This window comes from Triplophysa dalaica, chromosome 12 (genome assembly GCF_015846415.1).
Source record: "Triplophysa dalaica isolate WHDGS20190420 chromosome 12, ASM1584641v1, whole genome shotgun sequence".
Taxonomy (NCBI): domain Eukaryota; kingdom Metazoa; phylum Chordata; class Actinopteri; order Cypriniformes; family Nemacheilidae; genus Triplophysa; species Triplophysa dalaica.
This window is the reverse complement of record NC_079553.1, coordinates 237,271-259,697: the sequence shown is the minus strand read 5'-3', so window position 1 is coordinate 259,697 and position 22,427 is coordinate 237,271. Positions and strand designations below refer to the sequence as shown.

At 39.6% G+C, this 22,427-nt stretch overlaps 1 protein-coding gene across 1 annotated transcript in view; it reads left to right on the top strand.

Annotated features, from left to right (window-relative positions):
- grik3 (glutamate ionotropic receptor kainate type subunit 3) overlaps positions 1–4,569 on the top strand; it is a 93,438-nt gene extending 88,869 nt beyond the window's left edge. Inside the window, exon 16 of the mRNA XM_056761893.1 lies at positions 1,050–4,569. Within this exon, the coding sequence (XP_056617871.1) occupies positions 1,050–1,478 (429 nt within the window). The 3' untranslated portion in view covers positions 1,479–4,569. The remainder of the gene's footprint in view (positions 1–1,049) is intronic.
- The last annotated feature ends 17,858 nt before the right edge of the window (positions 4,570–22,427 follow it).

Here is a 22,427-nt window from a genome sequence, read left to right as displayed (position 1 = left end):
ATGAAATACATGTGATACAACTGATAACATCCTTTGAATGGAGAGATGAATAAGCCCTTTAAACGCCAACCAGATCTGAAAGCAAATAGCGAAACCACTTTCGTTTTATGTAGACACATTTCAGAGATAAGATGCCACTGCTGGAGGTTGACATTTAAACCACTTTGATCATGTATTTGAGTGTAAAAGCAGGAAAAAAAATCGGAATATTTTATCTTGTTCAACGTATTTCTTGACGACTTTAGCCAAAACTTTGCAATAATGATTCTTTCTGAAGGCCAAATTTATTGGTACAAATAAATGAGTATGTTCATAATTTATTTCTCAATTCGAACGCGGAAATGCGAGTCATCCACCTAGAAAAACACAATGGGTCTCATTCATGAAACACCAGCAGAACGATGACTTTTGTGTATGTCATTTGTAAAGTCATTCTAACATAGATTTTCAAAATACGAAAATCTTCTTATTTTCAAATTTTTAGTTGGTACGAAATAAATGTAAATCCTGCTCAAAACCACGTGAAAATAGTGCGTAAAATTGCACGTAACGTTCTGAATTCTTTTATACGAACTGATGACACTGAGTTTGGATGCACTGTGTATCATAAGGATATTTCACAAGTTTTTTTGCCCTGTCTTTGATCTTTTTTTACTTTTTAACTTTGTGTAAAACGCAGAGCTCGTTACTGTCCTGTTTTAAACAGCCATCCAATCACAGTGGAGAAGAGGCGGGGCAAACACATCATTGGCATATAGCCTATAAGTCTCTTATGCATTCATGCAATAAAATTTGGCCAAACCAGAGAATGAAGTCCAGAGGATTCAAGAATTCATAGAAATGTCATTTGTGTATCTATAAATCATAGACTGTATTATGATTATTGTATTTGAGCGCCCTGTTTACGAATGATTGGAATTCACGAACACACACATTTCACTATGAAATCAAATGACTCAGAATTGTCTTGTTTTCTGATGAACGTGAATGTACTTACTTCCTCTTCATCCCCCCCCACCCCCACCATGTGTCTTTTTTTCCATCAAGAGGTCTTTCTGCAGTGCAGTGATGGACGAGATCAGACTGTCGTTCACGTCCGAGAGGCGAGTGAAACACAAGCCCCCCCACCAGCCGCAGCCAGCCATGAAGACGGACGCAGTGATCAACATGCACTCTTTCAACGACCGTCGCCTGCCCGGAAAGGACAACATGAGCTGCAACACCGCGATGACGCCCGTGTATCCATGACGTGCCTGGGTGACGGGCACCTGAGGCACGTCCCGGGCGTGGCGCCGGAGACCAGGGACTACGGCCCCGAGATGATCACGGCATTCACCATCAACCGCAGAGACATCCGACACCAACTGAGCAGTCAGAACGGAGGCAGTAACAGCAAACCAGGTAGTGAGCACATCCTCAAGCCAATGTATCCCACCATGCCACTGCGAGAGGGGGGCCGATCCGTTTCCTTCCTGTGAGAGCCACATCTCCCAAACCCTCCGAGTCTGATGTTTACAACAGCACTCCGACGCAAACGCTGACCATCTAGAACAACCTGTTTCTCATTGGAACATGATTTGGAAAAAGAGGCTTTTTGGAAGCATGGCAATAATTGAAACTACACAAAGGGAAGTCGTTTTCTTAGAGTATCATTTCTTAGAGCACATCAATTCATTTTCAACAGTTCGGACAAGTTTTTTTTTCCTTTTGATTTGGTCGAAATGCAGTGTTTGGTCTTTGTGAATGCGATGTAGACTAGATGTACACACGGCAGTGCAGGACTACAGCGGCCAATGTGAGCTGCCGAAGATTGGAAACCCCATCCACTGTAGGCCATAGCATCCACCTGCGTTGGTGAAACTGCACAAACAAACAGGGTTGATTTTTATTTTCGGTTGATTTATAAAGGCGGAACAATTCCGTACTGCCCGCAAAATCACTCCACAGTGCTTACACACCAGACTTTTGATTGATTTGTGCTTCATACGTTGCCAGCAGATGTTTCTTACCCAGCGAGATCTAATGGTAATGACGGATAAACACAACGGTTGCCAAAGATCCGTCGCCAAATGGATTTAGACACTTGAAACAAAACAAAATAGCGAATGACATCTTGACTCCGCTGTTTGTTAAATGACTTATCCTGTACGTCAGACCCTTTTCCAGATCAAGAATCCCAAACCCAGAACTGACACAAATGTACATGAGCCCATGTTTGATGTACACAATCTGTAGGTGCCGTGGTGTTTGTCATTCATGAAGAAGAGAAGGTCTGTGTAAACAGAAACAAAATTGAGATCATCAGTTCACCAAAATCTCACAGGTAAATTCAAGTTTCTGGATTTGGGGATTAAATGATGCAAAATCACAAAAAACAAGCGAACCAACCCTTTAAATTAACCCTGAAGTGAGCTCATCTCAAACACAGTCATGATTACAGAAGCTGTGGTCTGTGGCACTTCTGTTGTTATCCAGCTGGATTCAGCTCCACTCATTTCAAGTGTGTGTGCACATGTCAGAAGCACTTTCTTTAGGTTGTTGGTATGTCAGGTTGTGAGGTGTAATAAAGTCGTGTGCATTGATCGCATGCTGGGAATACATTTAGGCTGAGGGCCTTTTAGAGTCTAACTGGTCTAACTAGTAAACTGGGCAACAGTACGCTTTTCACGTTTGCATTAAGACATCTTCATACACAGAGACAGAGCAAAACTGCAATGTGTTTATAAATGTATATGCGTTTTAGACATCCACACTGCAATAGAATAAAACTGTATGCTACTGGAGCCGCTCACCAGACATCCAGATTCAGACAAGCATACATTCACCATCCAGAAGGTTTCACGTGATGATATTCCACACGTGAAGCACTGCCATGATGAGGTGTAGGTGCTACGAGTCTCCACCCACTGCCCTCTCGTGGCAGCTCGACCAATCACAGGCCTCCGTGAGGTCAACCTAATGGACAGTGAGGAAAAAAGCATTTTTGTGTTGAAGATGTTTTTACGATGAATTATTTACGATCAGAAATACCTTCATTTGACTCGATGTTTCTTTGGTGAAAGCTCATTGTACATGTGTTATTCAGATTCTGTGTAGTTTAATACTCTCTTGCAAAGTAGGGTATACATTAGATGACAATGACAGACAAATTACTGTATTTTGCTAAATCCTGATGATTTTTACCTTCTCTTCTTGAACATTTCAGGTGTGATATATGATACAGGCATGGTAATATAGAATCTAGTCTCAAGTGGAGTTAATGAACAGCGATGTAATGCCCCAGGCCCTCAACTTCATCACATTCAGTTTCATGTCAAGAAGAGCTTGATATTAACTCTGTGTGTAAGACCTTATGTATTCATGTCAGATGTATATACAGTAAAGACGTCATAGAATATTCAGAGAAGAACCAGATGACTGATTCATTTACACTTATCATGGAGGATTTCTGTCTTTCTTTCCTTCGTTTGATAGCCTTGATAGATTCTGTACATTACCCCTTTGTCTGTCCACTTGTTCAGTCTTCTACGTAAAAAATGTGTATATATCATAAAGAGGTTCTGTTTCTCTAAATCTTTTCTGAAAACATTTTAATTTGACGATACAGACCCCTGAAACGACATGAAACAATGTCATTATGAATGAAACAGTGAGGCTTATGATTTGTTCAACCAAAAATAACATGACCTTCAACATTAGTGTTCTCTAGAGCCAACATTTGGGTTATTAGTACTCTTAACTGTGTTTGGCTGAAGACATGTAGACCTTGAATTTTATTTTTGGGTTGACAACTGTTTCATAGAATAATTTACCCAAACCCTCATCTTTTGTGTTTTATTTCATGGGATGCCAAAGTCTTTTTGAAGAATCTTCTTGCAGATATTAATCCTACAAACACATTAAATCTAATAAGAAGTTCCATACAACTAGTAAAAACAATGTAGAACAAACTGACACATGGCCCTCAGTTACACGGGAAACATGAGTGACACATAATGATTTGAAGAGAGCTTTCTAATAAAGATACTTCTCTGTTGCCTTCATTCGACCTTTTAATGTAGTCTAAATCTACGAATATAGATGTTTTAATGTTATTTTTCACCTGGTAAAGCTGGACAGCCATTGTCACCTAAACCTTCTGATTCTTCAAAAGTTCTTTGTGTTCCACAGAAATATTAACTGATGTTATAGAAGGACACATGGTTTCTGTTGGGTGAAGCCATTCTTTTCATCCAAGTTGACACCTTGTGTGTAGCTCCTAGAGGATGATCACAATTTATTATAGAAGACAAATAGAATTTGATCAAATTATCTTATATTTACACTGTGATACATTCTTTGTAACAATGACTTAGCAGCATATTAATCATTCACACCTTCATATCAACCTGAGTATAGGACCATGAAGAACTCATCCCTACAGTCTCTGTGTGAAATACATTACATCCAGCCTTTACTTTCAGTACTGGATCAATCAATCAATCCTATTTACGGAGCATCTATTTTATAAAAGAAGGAATAAACAATGTGAACATTGCTGTTTTACAAAAATGTATGAAACAAAAAGAAAATAAATGAAATTAAATTTTACAAACGGTTGTTTTGTTAATATTGTTATGCATGCAAATCCACACTTTTGTATTAATACCATAACTGTTGGCTCAGATCATGTGTCACAAACCTTATGTGCTACTCGAGATGACAATATGACCGTACGGGTGCCAACGGCGGCCCACCACAATGACTGCAAACATTTTGCTCAGAACATGTAAATGTCGGCATAGCAAGTCAGTCTTTTTCAGTTTTTGTCTGCAATGAAACATGGGTGAGTTTTGCGGTTCACATTGGCAGTATTTTGCAGGCTCGGGCTGTGTGTTTTCATGTGCCTGTAGCAGAAAGAGCCTTTGAAGTTAGTGTCCATCCGAGCTCAGCAGCTCTCAGATAAAAACTCATTTCATTCTCAGTTCAAAGAGACGACACAATGGCCGTGCCAATTGCCCACACCCACGTTAACATAGTGACGAAGACAATACACCAGACCAAGAGACCTGTCCTGGACATACACCCCTGAAGTTGTGCAGAAAGCACATTTATGAACGCAAGAACGTTTCAACGATCAGTGCCCCTGAGAATGAAAAATCTGTCACTTTATTATCAGTAAAGGGGGGGTATCATGTCCTTATAAAGTGATGCTTTGGTTTTAGTGTGCTCTAGACTAGGTGTGTACTAGTCCACAAGGCTTCATTCTAAAAAAAATCTCATGTCTCACGTATTTCAGTTACAGTGTCTTTAAATGCACCCCATCTCAGAAATCCAGAATCTGCAGAGCAAACGTACAGCACTCCAGCAGGAGCAAAGTGAACAGAATCTGTCACATGAATCAACAACAGTGTATGACAAACATGTTTTCATTTTATAGAACGTGATTCAAGGTTACGGATGAGACTGGACATTCACTGGGACTGAACCCAAGACCTTTGTGCTGCTAACAGAATGTTTAATTGAGCCCAATTGATCTTCAGCCTAACACTACCTGTCTGTCCCATGAGCTAAGAAATGGAAAGGAATCAATCAAACAAACAACAGCTTTTGTGTGTATGAGCAGTTTGTTCTCATACCTAATGCATACCATAAAGTGTCAAAGTCCAAATCACTGGGGTGCTACTGGGACTGTAAATGGACGAATGATTACACCCACCAAGTCTGCGAGGAACCTGGGGGTGATGTTCCGCGACCAGCTGAAATTCACCTCCGACATCGCAGCAATCTCTGGGACCTGCAGGTATGTGCTCTACAACATCAGGCCGTTCCTGTGGGAGCATGTCTCTCAGCTGCTATTCCAAGCTCTGGTCATATCAAGACTGGACTACTGCAATTCTCTACTAGCCGGCCTTCCAACCATTGCGGTCAAGCCTCTTCAAATGATCCAGAATGCCGCTGCACGTCTAGTTTTCAATCAGCTTAAAGAACCCATGTAACACCCTCCTGATTTCACTTCATTGGCTGCCAGTTGCTGCATGCATCAAGTTTAAATTTCTGACACCGGCCTTCAGAACAAAAATGACAGATTCGCCCATTTACCTTACCTCACTGCTCCAGGTCTACATCCCCTCCCTTCATCTTCTGTCTGAAATTGAGCGACGCCTGGTTGTTCCATCACAGTGAGGCACCAAATCACTTGTAAAACCTTTACTCATTGTGTTGCCCTGTGGTGGAATGAACTGCAGCATCCTTCACAACTTAAAAAAAACGGCTCAAAACATCCCTGTTCTGCATTTATTTGACTAACCAATAACTGTCTTGTGTCTAAAAAATGATACATATATATATATATATATATATACAGTTGAAAGAAAAAGTATGTGAACCCTTTGGGCAGCAAAGCAGCCCCAAACCATGATGCCCCTCCACCATATTTCACAGTTGGGATGAGGTTTTGATGTTGGTGTGCTGTGCCTTTTGTTCTCCACACATAGCGTTGTGTGTTCTTTCCAAACAACTCAATTTTGGTTTCATCTGTCCACAGAATGTTTTGCCAGTAGTGCTGTGGAACATCCAGGTGCTCTTTTGCAAACTTCAAACGTACTGCAATGGTTTTTTTTGGACAGCAGTGGCTTCCTCCGTGGTGTCCTCCCATGAAGTCCATTCTTGTTTAATGTTTTCCTTATTGTAGATTTGTCAACAAAAATGTTAGCATGTGCCAGAGATTTCTGTAAGTGTTTAGCTGACACTCTAGGACTCTTCTTCACCTCATTGAGCATTCTGCGCTGTGGTCTTGCAGTCATCTTTACAGGACAACCACGCCTAGGGAGTGTAGCAACAGTGCTGAACTTTCTCCATTTGTAGACAATCTGTCTTACCATGGACACATGGACATCAAGGCTTTTAGATATACTTTTGTAGCCCTTTCCAGCTTTATGTAAGTCAACAATTGTTGATCGTAGGTCTTCTGAGAGCTCTTTTGTGCGAGGCATGGTTCACATCAGACAACGCTTCTTCACAACAGCAAACTCAAAACTGGTGTGTGTTTTTTATTGGACAGGCCAGCTTTAATCAACACATCCAATCTCATCACATTGATTGGACCCCAGGTTGGCTGACTCCTGGCTCCAATTAGCTCTTGGAGAAGTCCTTACCCCCAGGGTTTCACATACTTTTTCCACCCTGCACTATGAATGTTTACATGTTGTGTTCAATAAAAACATGAAAACGTATAATGTTTGTGCGGTATTAGTTTAAGCAGACTGTGTTTCTCTATTCTTGTGACTTAGATGAAGATCAGAACACATTTTATGACCAATTTATGAAGAAATCCAAGTAAGCCCAAAGGGTTCACATACTTTTTCTTTCAACTGTATATATTACTTCATTCTCTCCCTTGCTTTCTCCACCTTTAATCCTCCTAGAAGCATGTCCGTTAAATGAAAGGTTCTGTTTAGTGTCTCGAAAAAAGGTTTATATGCTCTCCTACTTGTACATCACTTTGGATAAAAGCGTATACCAAATGAATAAATGTCTGTATGTATGTAAATAATACAGATTTATTGTTATTGTTAGAAAGAAAAATAGGTAGAGTAAATTTGTTCAATACACAAATTCAGGTCAATTATACTACAATTTATAAATATGAAATATTGACACATAAAAACATACTAATAAGTCAGGTCACTTTATTGTCCACAAGTGGAAATGTTTCTTTGGCTTCCCCACATAGAAAAAAGGGAAATGTGTGAAAATCACATTCAATGCACATAGATAAAAACAACAGGTGACACATTCCAAGTTGTAGTATTTAAAATTCTGACATCAGTTGGCACAAATGACATTTGCTATACATGTTTCCTTGCTTGAGGTTGTCTGAAACGTCTTTTCCATGGTACAAGCTCAAATTTAATGTTCAGCGGATGAGAACAGACTTCAATGATAACCTCATAAGCTTTTTGTTTGACTCTGCTTCTATAAATTTCCTTCAGTTGTCTTTGTGGTTGCCCTACATTAGCACTAGCAATTTTAACACTCGGCACAGTTTTTGCTTTCCTTTAACTGACAGTAATCCGTACCTCATATTAATAAGAAATGGAATGTTTCCTATTAGGTTGAAATTGGTATACATCCATGGTAAGTCTAAATTGACCTCAGAATAAATAAAGAAATATCTTGGACAACCCATCCATGATCACATGACCATTCATTTACTAAATGACCTCTTTGTTTGATTAGATGGAAATGAATTCAATTTCACCCTTACATTAAAGAGACATTCTCTTCAGCTCTTCTTACCTCATTCTCTGTTGCTTCTTATGTACATGTATCTTGTTTTGTAGGATTGGCATACTTTTTACATTTAGAATTTTTACAACTACTGATTTTGTAAAAAATGTCCTGACCCTCATGTTGTTCGAAGCCTAAGATGGATTTCTTTGTTCTCCAACCTGATCATTTCTAAAGTGCTTGCAATGGGAGATGTTGGTGACATCCTTCATCCATTCTTTTCAGTATTTTCAAAAGAGCGAATCTTGCAATAAGCAGATATTGAGTGATTGATTAGTTTTTTTTAGGGGGGGGGCTGTTGTTTCGTTCACGCAGATTACTCTTCACTTCATTGTGATGTGACACACAAAGGCCAAATGTTTAATATGTGTACAACAAGAGTCAATTCCATTCACTGCTATGGCACTTGGCGGTAATAAAACGGGGCAGCAGATAGACTACACCAGAGTGAATATAACCTTGACAATGATGTCAGATGACTTTCCCAACATTTCGAGGAGCTCTGGGAAATGCAGAGCAGGATCTGGACGTGAATATTGAGTGAAAGAGCGAGACTCCGTCATAATGGCAAGATTTATGAAGACTCAACATCAATTAATCCCAATGGGCACGGAAAGGCCAAGAGAAGAGCAACAGAAAGAAAAACAGATACATGATGTAAAACAGACTGCTATCCTCAACATTTATGAGAAATCCTTCAGTAATTGGGTGTGTAACCCATCTGTCCTCTGAGGTTTCTTTTCCTATATATAGATTTGTGTTGTACATGTGATACGGTAACACCGGATATCTGTGTTAATTTGACTAATTACCGTAACATGGGTGAATATCTCTAATGAGGAGAGCGGAATATAAGAGTGGGAATGTGTAGAGAAGATCAGCATCGATGACCTTCACCTGCCGCATGTCCCTGCAGAGGTGTTCCGCCGCAGTGGAGCAGTCATTCATCAGCCTCTGTTATGAGTTAAAGCTCCGAGGAATCACGGCTGCACAGGAGCGAAGCTAGACCTTTTCTCTGATAGACGTGTTCACCTTCACCTGGAGGTGACCCAACCCCAGAAATTGTTCCCAGCAGGACTGAAACAGAACTGAACCCCCAGACGCTTCTACATCACCTCAGACTTCAGCTTAACCAATTCTCTGGATATCCAGAAAAGATCAATTAAATGGTATACATACATATAAAGATAGCTTTGACTTGTACTTGTATGATTTCAGGAGCAAACAGCTTTTCAGGGAATCCTGTTTATGTTTCTATACACGGACTGTCTGCAGGCAGATGTGTCTGCAGAGTTTACAAAGAATGATCAGAAAAACACCAAAAGTCCAGTGAACAGCAGTTTTTGCAGCAGTCTTACAGACGGAGTACAATCCGTGTGAGAAATGATGTGCGTACGACTTGTGTGTTTTCTGTGAAGAACTCAACACAAATGTTACTCTAGTGAACTGTTGGGATAAAATTACATCACTCGTGTCTGTGTAGTGTTTCCTGCCTGAAAGCATTGCTTAGGGTGACCATACGTTCCATTTTCACCGCACACGTCCTGGTCAGGATTTGAGGTTCGTCCTCCGGAGGTCCCTTTGTCCACCGCATACGTCATCGTGCTCGATTGTCTTTTTTTCCTACTATGGAAGTCACTTTCTCTGTGTTCATCAGAACAAATACATTTATTCATGGTCTTTTTTGGGGGGTTAGGGTGAACTGTCTCTTTAATATTACATTTTACAACAACCATGTATTAAATGAGCACATCTGATTTTAAGTTAGAATCACTTGTGGTATTCTACTCATTTAAATAAAGATTGGTATAATGTAATTTAGCAAGGGCTTGTATTTAGCTTTACTTTATTATAAATGACTGGATTTATGGATGTTAGTTATAATCTATGAGGTCAGGTTTTATGACTGTAAATTAATTTGACTCATTCCAAAATCTATAACTCATGTTGAGGCAAGGGTAGACTAATAAAACCAATATAGCATATATGCTTTACTGAGCATAGAAGAAAATACCACTACAACTATTATTATTGTTATTGTCACCACCACCACAACAACATACCCACAAGTTCCTGAATACTTTGAGTTATAAGAGCTATTAGTGTGAGGTACTGAAATACTTGGACATCTGCAGTATATCTGTCGATGAATTTGGTTGCATTAAAGTTCACCCGAGAATGAAATTTCTGTCATCATGTCATTTCATACCAACAGATGACTTTGTTCTGATGAACACAGATAAAGATATTTGAAAGAATGTTAGCAATTTTCAGATCGGGGACATCATTGACTACCAAATTAAATGGTACTAAACTATTTGTTTCCCCTAAATTCTTCAAAATATCAAATTTTGTGTTAAATATAAATAAATAAAACAATACAATATATAATATTTTTTCTACTATGGTAGTGGATAATGTCACAAAACTGAAAATGGCTAACATTCTTCCAAATATCTTTCTTTGTGTTTAACAAAAACAAATAAATGTATACAGGATGGAAACAACCTGAAGTAGTGCGGGCCCCTGGTGGTATGACCCAGAAATGGCACCATAGGAAACCAATAGAAAAATACAATGATAAAATCATGTAACATTTTGCAGGTTACAACATTAGGCGAGTGACGCGATCACAAGCAGACTCTCCTGTGAGACGCGGTGAATAGGACGATGATGGATGAGAACTTTTATTAGTTTAATTTCTGACATTTTGCTAGCACGAATAAGACCACCATTTCAAAACTACATAAGTAAGGGCGGAGAATAGGGCATCAGAGAACAGCACCTGTGTATATTAATGTGGTTTCAAGGCAAGGCAAGGCAAGGCAATTTTATTTATATAGCACATTTCATACACAGTGGCAATTCAAAGTGCTTTACATAGAAGAAATTAAAATAATAAAAAGAAATAAGAGTAATTAAAACAGTTTATAAAAGTAAAATACAGTACAGTACAGACAGTCGGACGAACATGGGCAACAGTGCTCATTCATTAAATGCATAGCTAAACAGATGCGTTTTGAGTCTGGATTTGAAAGTGACTATTGTAGGAGCACATCTGATCTCCTCTGGAAGCTGGTTCCAGCTGCGGCTGGCATAATAGCTAAAAGCAGATTCGCCATGCTTTGAGTGAACCCTTGGTATTTCTAGCTGATATGATCCTAGTGATCTGAGTGATCTGTTGGGTTTATATTCATTGAGCATATCTGCAATGTATTGAGGTCCTAGGCCATTGAATGATTTATATACCAGTAATAATACTTTAAAATCAATCCTAAATTTAACTGGGAGCCAGTGTAAAGACCTGAGGACTGGTGTGATATGTTCATATTTTCTAGTTCTGCTCAGAATCCTGGCGGCAGCGTTCTGTATGAGCTGCAACTGTCTAATGGTCTTTTTGGAAAGGCCAGTGAGGAGTCCGTTACAGTAATCCACCCTGCTGGTGATGAAAGCATGAACAAGTTTCTCTAAGTCTTGTCTGGAAACAAAGCATCTAATTCTTGCAATATTTTTCAGATGGTAGTATGCTGATTTGGTTATTGCTTTGACATGACTACTGAAACTAAGGTCTGACTCTAGTGTCACACCAAGATTCCTGACTTGATTTTTAATTGTTTGACCCCTAGAGTGAAGGTATGCGTTCACCTTGAGAACTTCATCTTTGTTTCCAAATGCAATTGCTTCAGTTTTGTCTTTGTTTAATTGAAGAAAGTTTTGACACATCCAATTGTTGACTTCATCGATGCATTGGCACAGGGAGTCAATGGGGCTGTAATCGTTAGGCGATAGAGCTAAGTAGATCTGTGTGTCGTCTGCATAGCTGTGGTAAGCAATTTTGTTCTTTCTCATTATTTGGCTCATTGGGAGCATATACAGGTTGAACAGGATTGGCGCAAGAATTGAGCCTTGAGGGACTCCGCATGTCATGGATGTCCACTCAGACTTATGATCTCCTATACTCACATAATAACCTCTCCCATCTAAGTATGACCTGAACCATTTTAGGACTATCCCAGAAAGCCCCACCCAGTTTTCCAGCCTGTCAAGAAGTATGTTATGATATGTTATGGTTTCACTGAATTTCCCTTTTTTGCTAAGCAGTTTCAAATGGGAATGAAACAGATTCTGGCAAATGTTTTATTTCTTATCCAGAAAGTAGCGACGAACAGCTAACAAAATTGGAATTGTACATGAATGACTTTAGAAATATTCAGATGGTGTTGAAATATGTAATCTGCAATTGTTTTGCGTGTGCTGGTGGAGCTTTCAGATAACGCGTGCACATGAACTATTTCTGTTTCATGTGAGAAAAGCAACTGTCAAACACCCTTTTGCTGCGTGTTTCTGCAGCATCTGTATATAATATTCTTTATTAAGTAAATGTGCTAGTAGCATTATAAAAATGTGACTTTTTATTACATTTAAGTTGACTTAAAAACAAAATATTTTTTTATTACCATTTTTCCTTGTATGTTTCAACGTATGTACTGCAGGGTTTTTAATATAGTTTATAATTAAAAACTGTGGTATAATGAAGTATTTTTCAAATGGGCAAATAAATAACTATTGTATAATAATGGATGGAAATCACAGATTCCAGATTTTTTTTAACAGAAAAAAAACAGTTTGTGAAAAAATACAACGGATTTCTTATTGTTGTTGTGTCATCCCTCATATTGCAATCCATATCCCTCTGGCTGCTCATTTGGGAGGCTTCTCATGAACTGCCCCCATGACAAATTCACTGCAAAGCCCTGGTCTTCTGTTTCCGGTGAAATTTTGAAGTGTGAATCCATGGACACTTAATGACTCATATTACCCACAAATCAATGCGAGAGGGCGGAGTTTATTGACGCTACCCTGCATTAATAAAATATGCTTTGCCTAATTAATAAATGTAAGTAAATCATGCTATTCATCAATAGTCAAGCATCAGTAATTCATGATTTACATTTGAAAGAAAAAGTATGTGAACCCTTTCGGCTTACTTGGATTTCTTCATAAATTGGTCATAAAATGTGTTCTGATCTTCATCTAAGTCACAACAATAGAGAAACACAGTCTGCTTAAACTAATACCGCACAAACATTATACGTTTTCATGTTTTTATTGAACACAACATGTAAACATTCATAGTGCAGGCTGGAAAAAGTATGTGAACCTTTGGGTTTAATAACTGGTTGACCCTCTTTTGGCAGCAAGAACCTCAACCAAACGTTTCCTATAGTTGCAGATCAGACCTGCACAACGGTCAGGAGAAATTTTGGACCATTCCTCTTTACAAAAGTGTTTCAGTTCAGCAATATTCTTGGGATGTCTGGTGTGAATCGCTCTCTTGAGGTCATGCCACAGCATCTCAATCGGGTTGAGGTCAGGACTCTGACTGGGCCACTCCAGAAGGCGTATTTTCTTCTGTTGAAGCCATTCTGTTGTTGATTTACTTCTATGCTTTGGGTCGTTGTCCTGTTGCATCGTCCATCCTCTGTTAAGCTTCAGTTGGCGGACAGATGGTCTTAAGTTTTCCTGCAAAATGTCTTGATAAACTTTGGAATTCATTTTTTCCATCGATGACAGTAATCCATCCAGGGCCTGAGGCAGCAAAGCAGCCCCAAACCATGATGCCCCCTCCACCATATTTCACAGTTGGGATGAGGTTTTGATGTTGGTGTGCTGTGCCTTTTGTTCTCCACACATAGCGTTGTGTGTTCTTTCCAAACAACTCAATTTTGGTTTCATCTGTCCACAGAATGTTTTGCCAGTAGTGCTGTGGAACATCCAGGTGCTCTTTTGCAAACTTCAAACGTGCTGCAATGTTTTTTTAGGACAGCAGTGGCTTCCTCCGTGGTGTCCTCCCATGAAGTCCATTCTTGTTTAATGTTTTCCTTATTGTAGATTTGTCAACAAAAATGTTAGCATGTGACAGAGATTTCTGTAAGTGTTTAGCTGACACTCTAGGATTCTTCTTCACCTCATTGAGCATTCTGCGCGGTGCTCTTGCAGTCATCTTTACAGGACGACCACGCCTAGGGAGTGTAGCAACAGTGCTGAACTTTCTCCATTTGTAGACAATCTGTCTTACCGTGGACACATGGACATCAAGGCTTTTAGATATACTTTTGTAGCCCTTTCCAGCTTTATGTAAGTCAACAATTCTTGATCGTAGGTCTTCTGAGAGCTCTTTTGTGCGAGGCATGGTTCACATCAGACAACGCTTCTTCAGAACAGCAAACTCAAAACTGGTGTGTGTTTTTTATTGGACAGGCCAGCTTTAATCAACACATCCAATCTCATCACATTGATTGGACCCCAGGTTGGCTGACTCCTGGCTCCAATTAGCTCTTGGAGAAGTCATTAGCCTAGGGTTTCACATACTTTTTCCACCCTGCACTATGAATGTTTACGTGTTGTGTTCAATAAAAACATGAAAACGTATAATGTTTGTGCGGTATTAGTTTAAGCAGACTGTGTTTCTCTATTCTTGTGACTTAGATGAAGATCAGAACACATTTTATGACCAATTTATGAAGAAATCCAAGTAAGCCCAAAGGGTTCACATACTTTTTCTTTCAACTGTATAAAGCATTGTCCCTACATTAATAGACATCAGTAAGCAGTTTATAAAAACAAACATAAATGCTTTCTTTTTTTTTCATATGCACATCTAAAAAGTGCTTTTACAGTATGATCAGGACGTGAAGCGGAGGGTCTTGTATCACACTGAAAGGGCTTATTTCTTTACTGTAGTATGTGTAACTTGTTCATTTGTCGAAGAAAATTTCATTGTGCTTAATATTTAACCAATCCACAATGTTATCATGAAGGAACAACAGCAATCACAGCAGAAACATGACCAATGTTATGCCTTCTGATCAAAACAATATTATAGACAATTATATAATCGAAAACATATGTTTTTTTTCAAATGAACACTTTCAACTAAACTATTGAAAATATATTCACTAAAAAGATCTATTAATTAAAGTAAAGATTTATTATCTTTACATAACAAGTGACAATAGATGATATATTAAGTCACTAAATTAGAAACGGCAAAAAAGTTTCGTAAAATAAACTGTAAAATAAGTCCCACACTCAAAAAAGCTCTTTGGTTTCAATCATGGACAGTTATTTCACACGTTTGAATCAAGTTAACATCAACTTAACTCTCGACTTTAATGGATTGAGTTAGCTGATGTAATTAAGTTAAAGAATTCTTGTTATAAATAAATAAGATCATGTTGGACACACAAATGAATAAGCACCCTGTAATGTGACTGTATATTTAGCACATGGTATGATATTCATATTGACTAATACGTTTTTTATTGCTGTCTCAAGTTACACTAGAGGGTTTGACCCAATAACACGTGTCCTTGAAGTCACTTTAGATCAAAGTGTCTGCTAAACCACGGATGGATTTCACCAGCTTCATCTGGTCTAATGTGCTAACACATCTTCAAGCAGAAAGAAGATGATGTCTTGACTGTCTCCCTGTTTGAGATCAGGCTAATATAGACATCCGCTCATATTATGAGTATGTCAGGGGTTTCACAGTTTTATGTCAGACCCTATAAATGTCAAATGAAAAGTGCACTAGCGTCATTATCACCACCGAGCTGTTTTACTGCTGCCAATTAAACTGTAATGATCAATCCATACACCTCGTCTTCTATAAGAAATTGCTTGCTGTGTTATGTATTTTCTCCATATGGCATCCTGACATGGGAATCTATCAAAATACAGATGACACAATGAACACCAAAGACACGGCATTTATTTGACTTCATTACATATGCAGAAGTGCAAACTGTCTATTAAAATGGGACCATTAATCTGGCATGCTTGATCTTGATTCCTTCATTTAATCATGTGCTTTGTCTTTGAATGAACACATTTCTTACATTCCATGTTTCTTATGAGATATCAAACTAAACACCACAGCTATTGCACATTGAGTCCAAACTTGGGTCCGAATTTTCCGCACGTTAAAAAATAAAGACCACCTCACGTTGTCTCAATCACATTTACACACTGCCTCCAATATTTTCGTCAGTCATAAAAACATTTGGACTGGGTACAATTTTCTGTTTTTCACACCCGTAGCAAGCATTTTTGAGACATTTGACAATTCAGAGATACCGTACAAACCAGCGCCAAATACGAAAGAACGGAAAAAAAAAATTAAAGACTGTATTTGCGAGGACCTAAACACTTGATTTTTTAAAAATGTGCTATTGGCTTACAAGAATCAGCACCCCCATATCTTCACTTGCTTGGATCCCAGCGCTCTGCAAACGAATGACGTCTTCACATAATTCTGTCTCCCGTCTCTTCTCTGGATCTGTTCTACATCTGTGGAATGATCTGCCCGCTGCTGCAGGATCATCAGATTCTGTATCCATCTTTAAGAATCGGCTGAAAACACATCTCTCCAGTCAGCACCTAACCCATTAGCTCTGACTTCTGTTTCTTTTCTGCACTTTCTATCTTTATATATTTATTACAAATAATTCAACCTGAGCTTTTTATACTGTGGTAGGCTACATGAGACCAGTTTTCTTGAACTTATGCTTTTTGTTGTCCTTATGTTGTTCCAAGTGCTTCTATTGTTTCCCTCATCTGTAAGTTGCTTTGGATAAAAGCGTCTACTAAATGTAAATGTAATGTATTTTGATTTAAGATAGTAATAGATGCCTTCAATGGTTTTCAATAGCATGAACTGCTGAATTGTACCCAAGAACAGTACCAGAAAACATGTCACTATTATTTCATTTTACATTTAAATTTCCTGTTTCTAACAGAAAGAGAAAACATTTGTTTCAAGAGCTTTTTAAATAGATGATGTCTGTCATTTTTGGCAAAATAATCAATGAATGTAGTCAATTAAAAATTCTCCACAGCAGGAGGTTGCAACCAAGAGAATTTCTTTGGCGGAGAATTCTCTGCACGATCTTAAAGCTGCTATGTGAAATGTCCGATGGGAGACATAGAAAGGTTATTAAACGTTGAGCGCACAGGCACTGAAAAGTCATCTGGGGAATAAGGGACAACCGACCCTCTGTAAGGAGAGAAAGAGAAAGAGAGCTGGGGGATGAGGAAATGAGAGGATGGAGAGAATGAGACAAGAATGGGTGGGGGATGGAGTGTGTGGGGAAAGAGAGAGAATGAGTGGGAGGGGAGTGAGAGGAAAGAGAGACGGAGCTGGTTGGGCTGGAGTAACAGTTAGTGCTGCTGCATATGGAAGAGTTGTGTTGCCGTTGCACAGCGTGCTGCAGGCAGAATTCTAATGCGTTCATCAATAACCTCAAACAGCTGCTCAGAACAAAACATTTCTTTGAGTGAATGCCATGATGGAGCATTTCCTGAGAAATTAAACTGCTAATATAGTGATTTCAACATTTATTAATTGCCAGTTGTCTTAAATTAGGTTAAGGTGTCTATACAGGTTTTATGCTGAAGCAGGAAAAGCCAATGAAATGCAGAACGCAGATCAACATGCCGCAATAACTTCTGGGACTTCTAGAAGTTTCGGAACAGGCTAGTCTGCATTTAAAGCATCCTTGATATCAACAACACATCCGGGTACTTTCATGCATTCTCTCTACCTGTGTTCTCGAGCGAGAACACAGGAGCGCAAGTTTTACAACACAAATCTCAGCCCTAGTCTAGTCTGATGCTAATGGAGGAGCATGTAAGTATTTCCTTAATGTACTACCAGAGCGATATTGCATTTAAACAACAGTTTGACGCCACAAGTGTTGATAAATGAGAAACAACATGAGGAGAAAGGGTAAACCCTCTGATTTTTAAAGGTAGTAGGGAACTACTTTCTTCCGCCACGAATTCCAGCCCAGCCCAACAGTTAAACAAACCTCCGCTACTAACTCCAAAGCGTCACTTCTTTTAAATGTTCGCTGTGCTGAGAGAGACCTTTAAAAGGCAACTCACAGAGATTGTGTTAATGCCTTTTTTATTATCTTAAGAGGGTGATTGAGACCCTTGCGTCCCGCTCTGTAATCTTTTAAATCTTGAGCTCAGAGCGCTTTAAATAAATTGCTTATACTGACAACATTTAGTTTCACTTACATGTTCAAATTATCATGGTGTATAGTCGCAACCTAGTGGCCTAGATGTGCAGTGTTGAGATTTTGATCCAAGTAGTTTCGGTTCACCACTCAAACAATCTTTGCCTCGATTATTGATTGACTATCTGTAAGTATTCATATTAATATTAACATAATATTGATTCTTTGAAGTTAAACGGTGATCGAAATAATACTATTAATGAAAGAAAGTCCTATTGCATCACATGTGCAGCCATGTGCAGATTGCAGTGCGGCCGTTTATATGTAGGCTGTACCTAACTAATTAATGTTCAGTTTTTATTTTCATAACTTGTTTATTGTATGCCAGTTAGAGAAAGCATTACGGAAGTAAACATTCTGGAAAGGATAAACTGCTTCTTATGTGTGTGTTTGCTTGTTAGCTAGCTGTCTTACTTTTTCAGAGTGATGCAGTGGGGAGGACAGTATTGTCAAAGTTAGTTTATTGGCGGAGAGATACAAACAGTCAGCTAAGCGGTTCAACATTCAGTTCCCGTGGTAATCCTGGTGGAATATTGCATGACACTCAGCCAATCAGATTCGAGAACCAGAAAAAACTGATGTATAAATACACGTATGAGTATGTGTTTATTAATACTATAAATTATAAATTGAAAACTAGACGTGCGTCTGCATTCTGTAACATTTGCAGGGGCTTGACTGCATTGGTTGGAAGGCCGGCCAGTAGAGAATTCCAGTAGTCCAGTCGTCCGGTCTTGATATAACCAGAGCTTGGACTAGCAGCTGAGAGACATGCTCTGACAGGAACTGCCTGATTTTCCTGATAATTTGTAGAGCACATACCTGCAAGTTCGAGAGATTGCTGCGATGTGAGAGGTGAATTTCAGCTAGTGTGAGAGAGTGAAGGAAGATTACGACAGAAAGAAACAGGGTTGGGGAAGGGTTAGGGGAAGGGCTGAGCTACAGAAAACCTACAAGAAAACACATGAAATTCATGTGTAGGGGGTCAATCTCTTGCTGTTTGGATTTAACTTTCACCACCAGTTTAGATTCAAACCAAGTTGACAATAATCTGTCATTAAACTAACATATTCCATTCATATTGGTCTTGCTGGAATAATAGCTGTTCACACTGCCCCCCTCTCTCTCTCTCTCTCTCTCTCTCTCTCAGTTCTTTACTCATTTCCCACCAAAAACACATTGTGCATTCTAGGTCCATGTCCATTTTCTAGTTGGACACAGCGACTGTGAGGCACGGGTGTGGCTCATCTTGCCAGAACCCAACAGACACTTGGAACATAACCCCTGAGTCCTTGTCATTACCCCTTTATTTGTCTGCCAAATTCTGTCAGTCTTTCCATTTGTCATTTTCTTAGAATAACTCAGGAACTGGCTATTGTTTATTTTTTATTCGTGTTGTCACAGTCTGTGCCTTTTGATAAGGGTCAGTGCGATCTGGAGACTTACAGCGTTCTATCTGATTACAAGATTTTGTCAATGCCTGCGGCTCATGATGAGTTCTGGTGCCAAACAGCTTTCAGGCACACCAGCCTCGGGAACGCCGTGTCCTGTTTCTGTTGTTTCGACCCTCTGCTTGAAAACCATCTGTGACACTCACGACTCGGACAGATGTTTCTTGAACTTATTATTCAACGCTGTACAACAGATGGAGGAAATTCAGAAAAGCTTTTGGGTTCTCGTGCTGCACTTCAAAATTTGTCGCGCAGACAATGTTGCCATTTATACTTAATAATTCCACTAACATACTGGCGTGATAGATTGCTATTGGTAAAATGAAGATCGCCTGGCATTGTTGGAGGAGAGAATTTGATCCAGAAACATGTTTGACTAGAAGGCAAGTGAAAGTAAAAGACTCGTAAGCTGCCATGCGGCATTAGTGTTGTTTACCATCTCTTTATTGATGAGGAATCAACACAGTCCAGGTGAGAATAAAGCACAAATATGTCCAATCACAGATCCACGCTGCTTGTACTTACTGCTCAGATCTAGAAAACCCGCTCATGGCTACTTTTTATTTCACTGTTGTCAGTCTCTTGTGATTCTTGGTTTGTTTCAGGGCTAATGTGAAGACTGAAGCATGTGAACAGCATGTATTCCATTTCTACTTTTCCCCAATTCAGATTTTATTGTGGATTTACAGATGCTATTCAGTTTGAAAAGTGTGTATGAGTATGCATGTGAGTGAACGTGGAGTTGCTTGACCTCCTCGTGTCCTTCTGATAACTTCAGCAGTACTCAACATCATAATGCTTCTATTTACAGAATCTACTCAATAAGGCAATATCTCAGGATCGATTTCTACAGCAGTGCACCCTCCAGCCCTCGCCCAGCACACTGGATTTGATAACTCAAGTGCTATTGATTTCTCTATAATCAAAAATAGTTTTCCTCGGATCGTGCATAGACAAGAACAGTGTGCCAACCTCCCCTGACGCTCTCTCTTCTTCCTTCATTTGTTTGTCACACATCGGTCTCACTTTGGCTCGTCCATTAAAAAGGGTCAATAAGCTAACTTCACCAGTCTAATAGAGCAGTCTCCAGTGTCATAAAGAACACTGTGTAATGTTTTAAACATCATGCTACATTCTCCTGTACCAAAGCCACATACCATACAAGTGTCTGTTTGGAAGGACTTGCCGAAGGAACACTGGCCTGACCCATGCTGTGAGCTTCCAGCAGAAACAGAATTGATCATTCACACACACTAAACCTTACAAATCTCATGGATAAATATTATAGAACTTTCCTTCAGAGATCACCTTTTAGAAATGGAAAAGACACAAAGTTTGACAGAATGAGCCACTGATGTTATTTTGCAATACACAAGAAGGTTGGTCTACATGCGATGTAAGTAAATGTCAGCTCGCACACTGAAAATACTGCACATGTCCACACATCCAGTGACAGGAGGCCCAACACGCATTAAAAGCTTTTGACAGATAAGAAAGGGATGTGATGGGATGTGAGGGGATGTTTTTCACCCAGACACCTGAAACGGATATAACGCTTTACAATGGTTTTAGCCGTATCTCTAAAAAGGTTATATTGGTATAAAGGAGTGAAGAGTAAGAAAGGAGGCAGAGAGAGTGAGAGAGAGAGAGAGAGAGAGGGAGAGGGAGAGAGAGAGAGAGAGAGAGAGAGAGAGAGAAGAAAATTCAAATAGCTGATATAGATCAGTGTGTGTGAGTGACAGAGAGTAATAGATTTCGGCTCTCTGTGTTGTGATAAAGTGTGTGTGTGATGAAGTGTTTGTGTGTGTTGTGATGAAGTGTGTGTGTGTGTGTGTGAGTGATGAAGTGTTTGTGTGTGTGGTGATGGAGTGTGTGTGTGTGGAAGCTGTGATAATGTGCTGATATCTGTGGGGAAGTGCTTGTGTGTGTTGTGATGGAGTGTGTGTGAGCGTGTTGTGATGAAGTGTGTGTGTGTGGAAGCTGTGATAATGTCCTGATATCTGTGGGGAAGTGCTTGTGTGTGTTGTGATGGAGTGTGTGTGAGCGTGTGTGTTCTGATGGAGTGTGTGTGTGTGTGTTGTGATGGAGTGTGTGTGTGTGTGTGTGTTGTGATGGAGTGTGTGTGAGTGTGTTGTGATGAAGTGTGTGTGTGTTGTGATGGAGTGTGTGTGTGTGTGTGTGTGTGTGTGTGTGTGATGAAGTGCTTGTGTGTGTCGTGATGGAGTGTGTGTGTGTGTTGTGATGGAGTGTGTGTGTGTGTTGTGAGGGAGTGTGTGTGTGTGTGTTGTGATGGAGTGTGTGTGTGTGTTGTGATGGAGTGTGTGTGTGTGTGTGTGTTGTGATGGAGTGTGTGTGTGTGTTGTGATGGAGTGTGTGTGTGTGTGTGTTGTGATGGAGTGTGTGTGTGTGTTGTGATGGAGTGTGTGTGTGTGTTGTGATGAAGTGTGTGTGTGTTGTGATGGAGTGTGTGTGTGTGTGTGTGTGTGTGTGTGTGTGTGTGTGTGATGAAGTGCTTGTGTGTGTCGTGATGGAGTGTGTGTGTGTGTTGTGATGGAGTGTGTGTGTGTGTGTTGTGATGGAGTGTGTGTGTGTTGTGATGGAGTGTGCGTGTGTGTGTTGT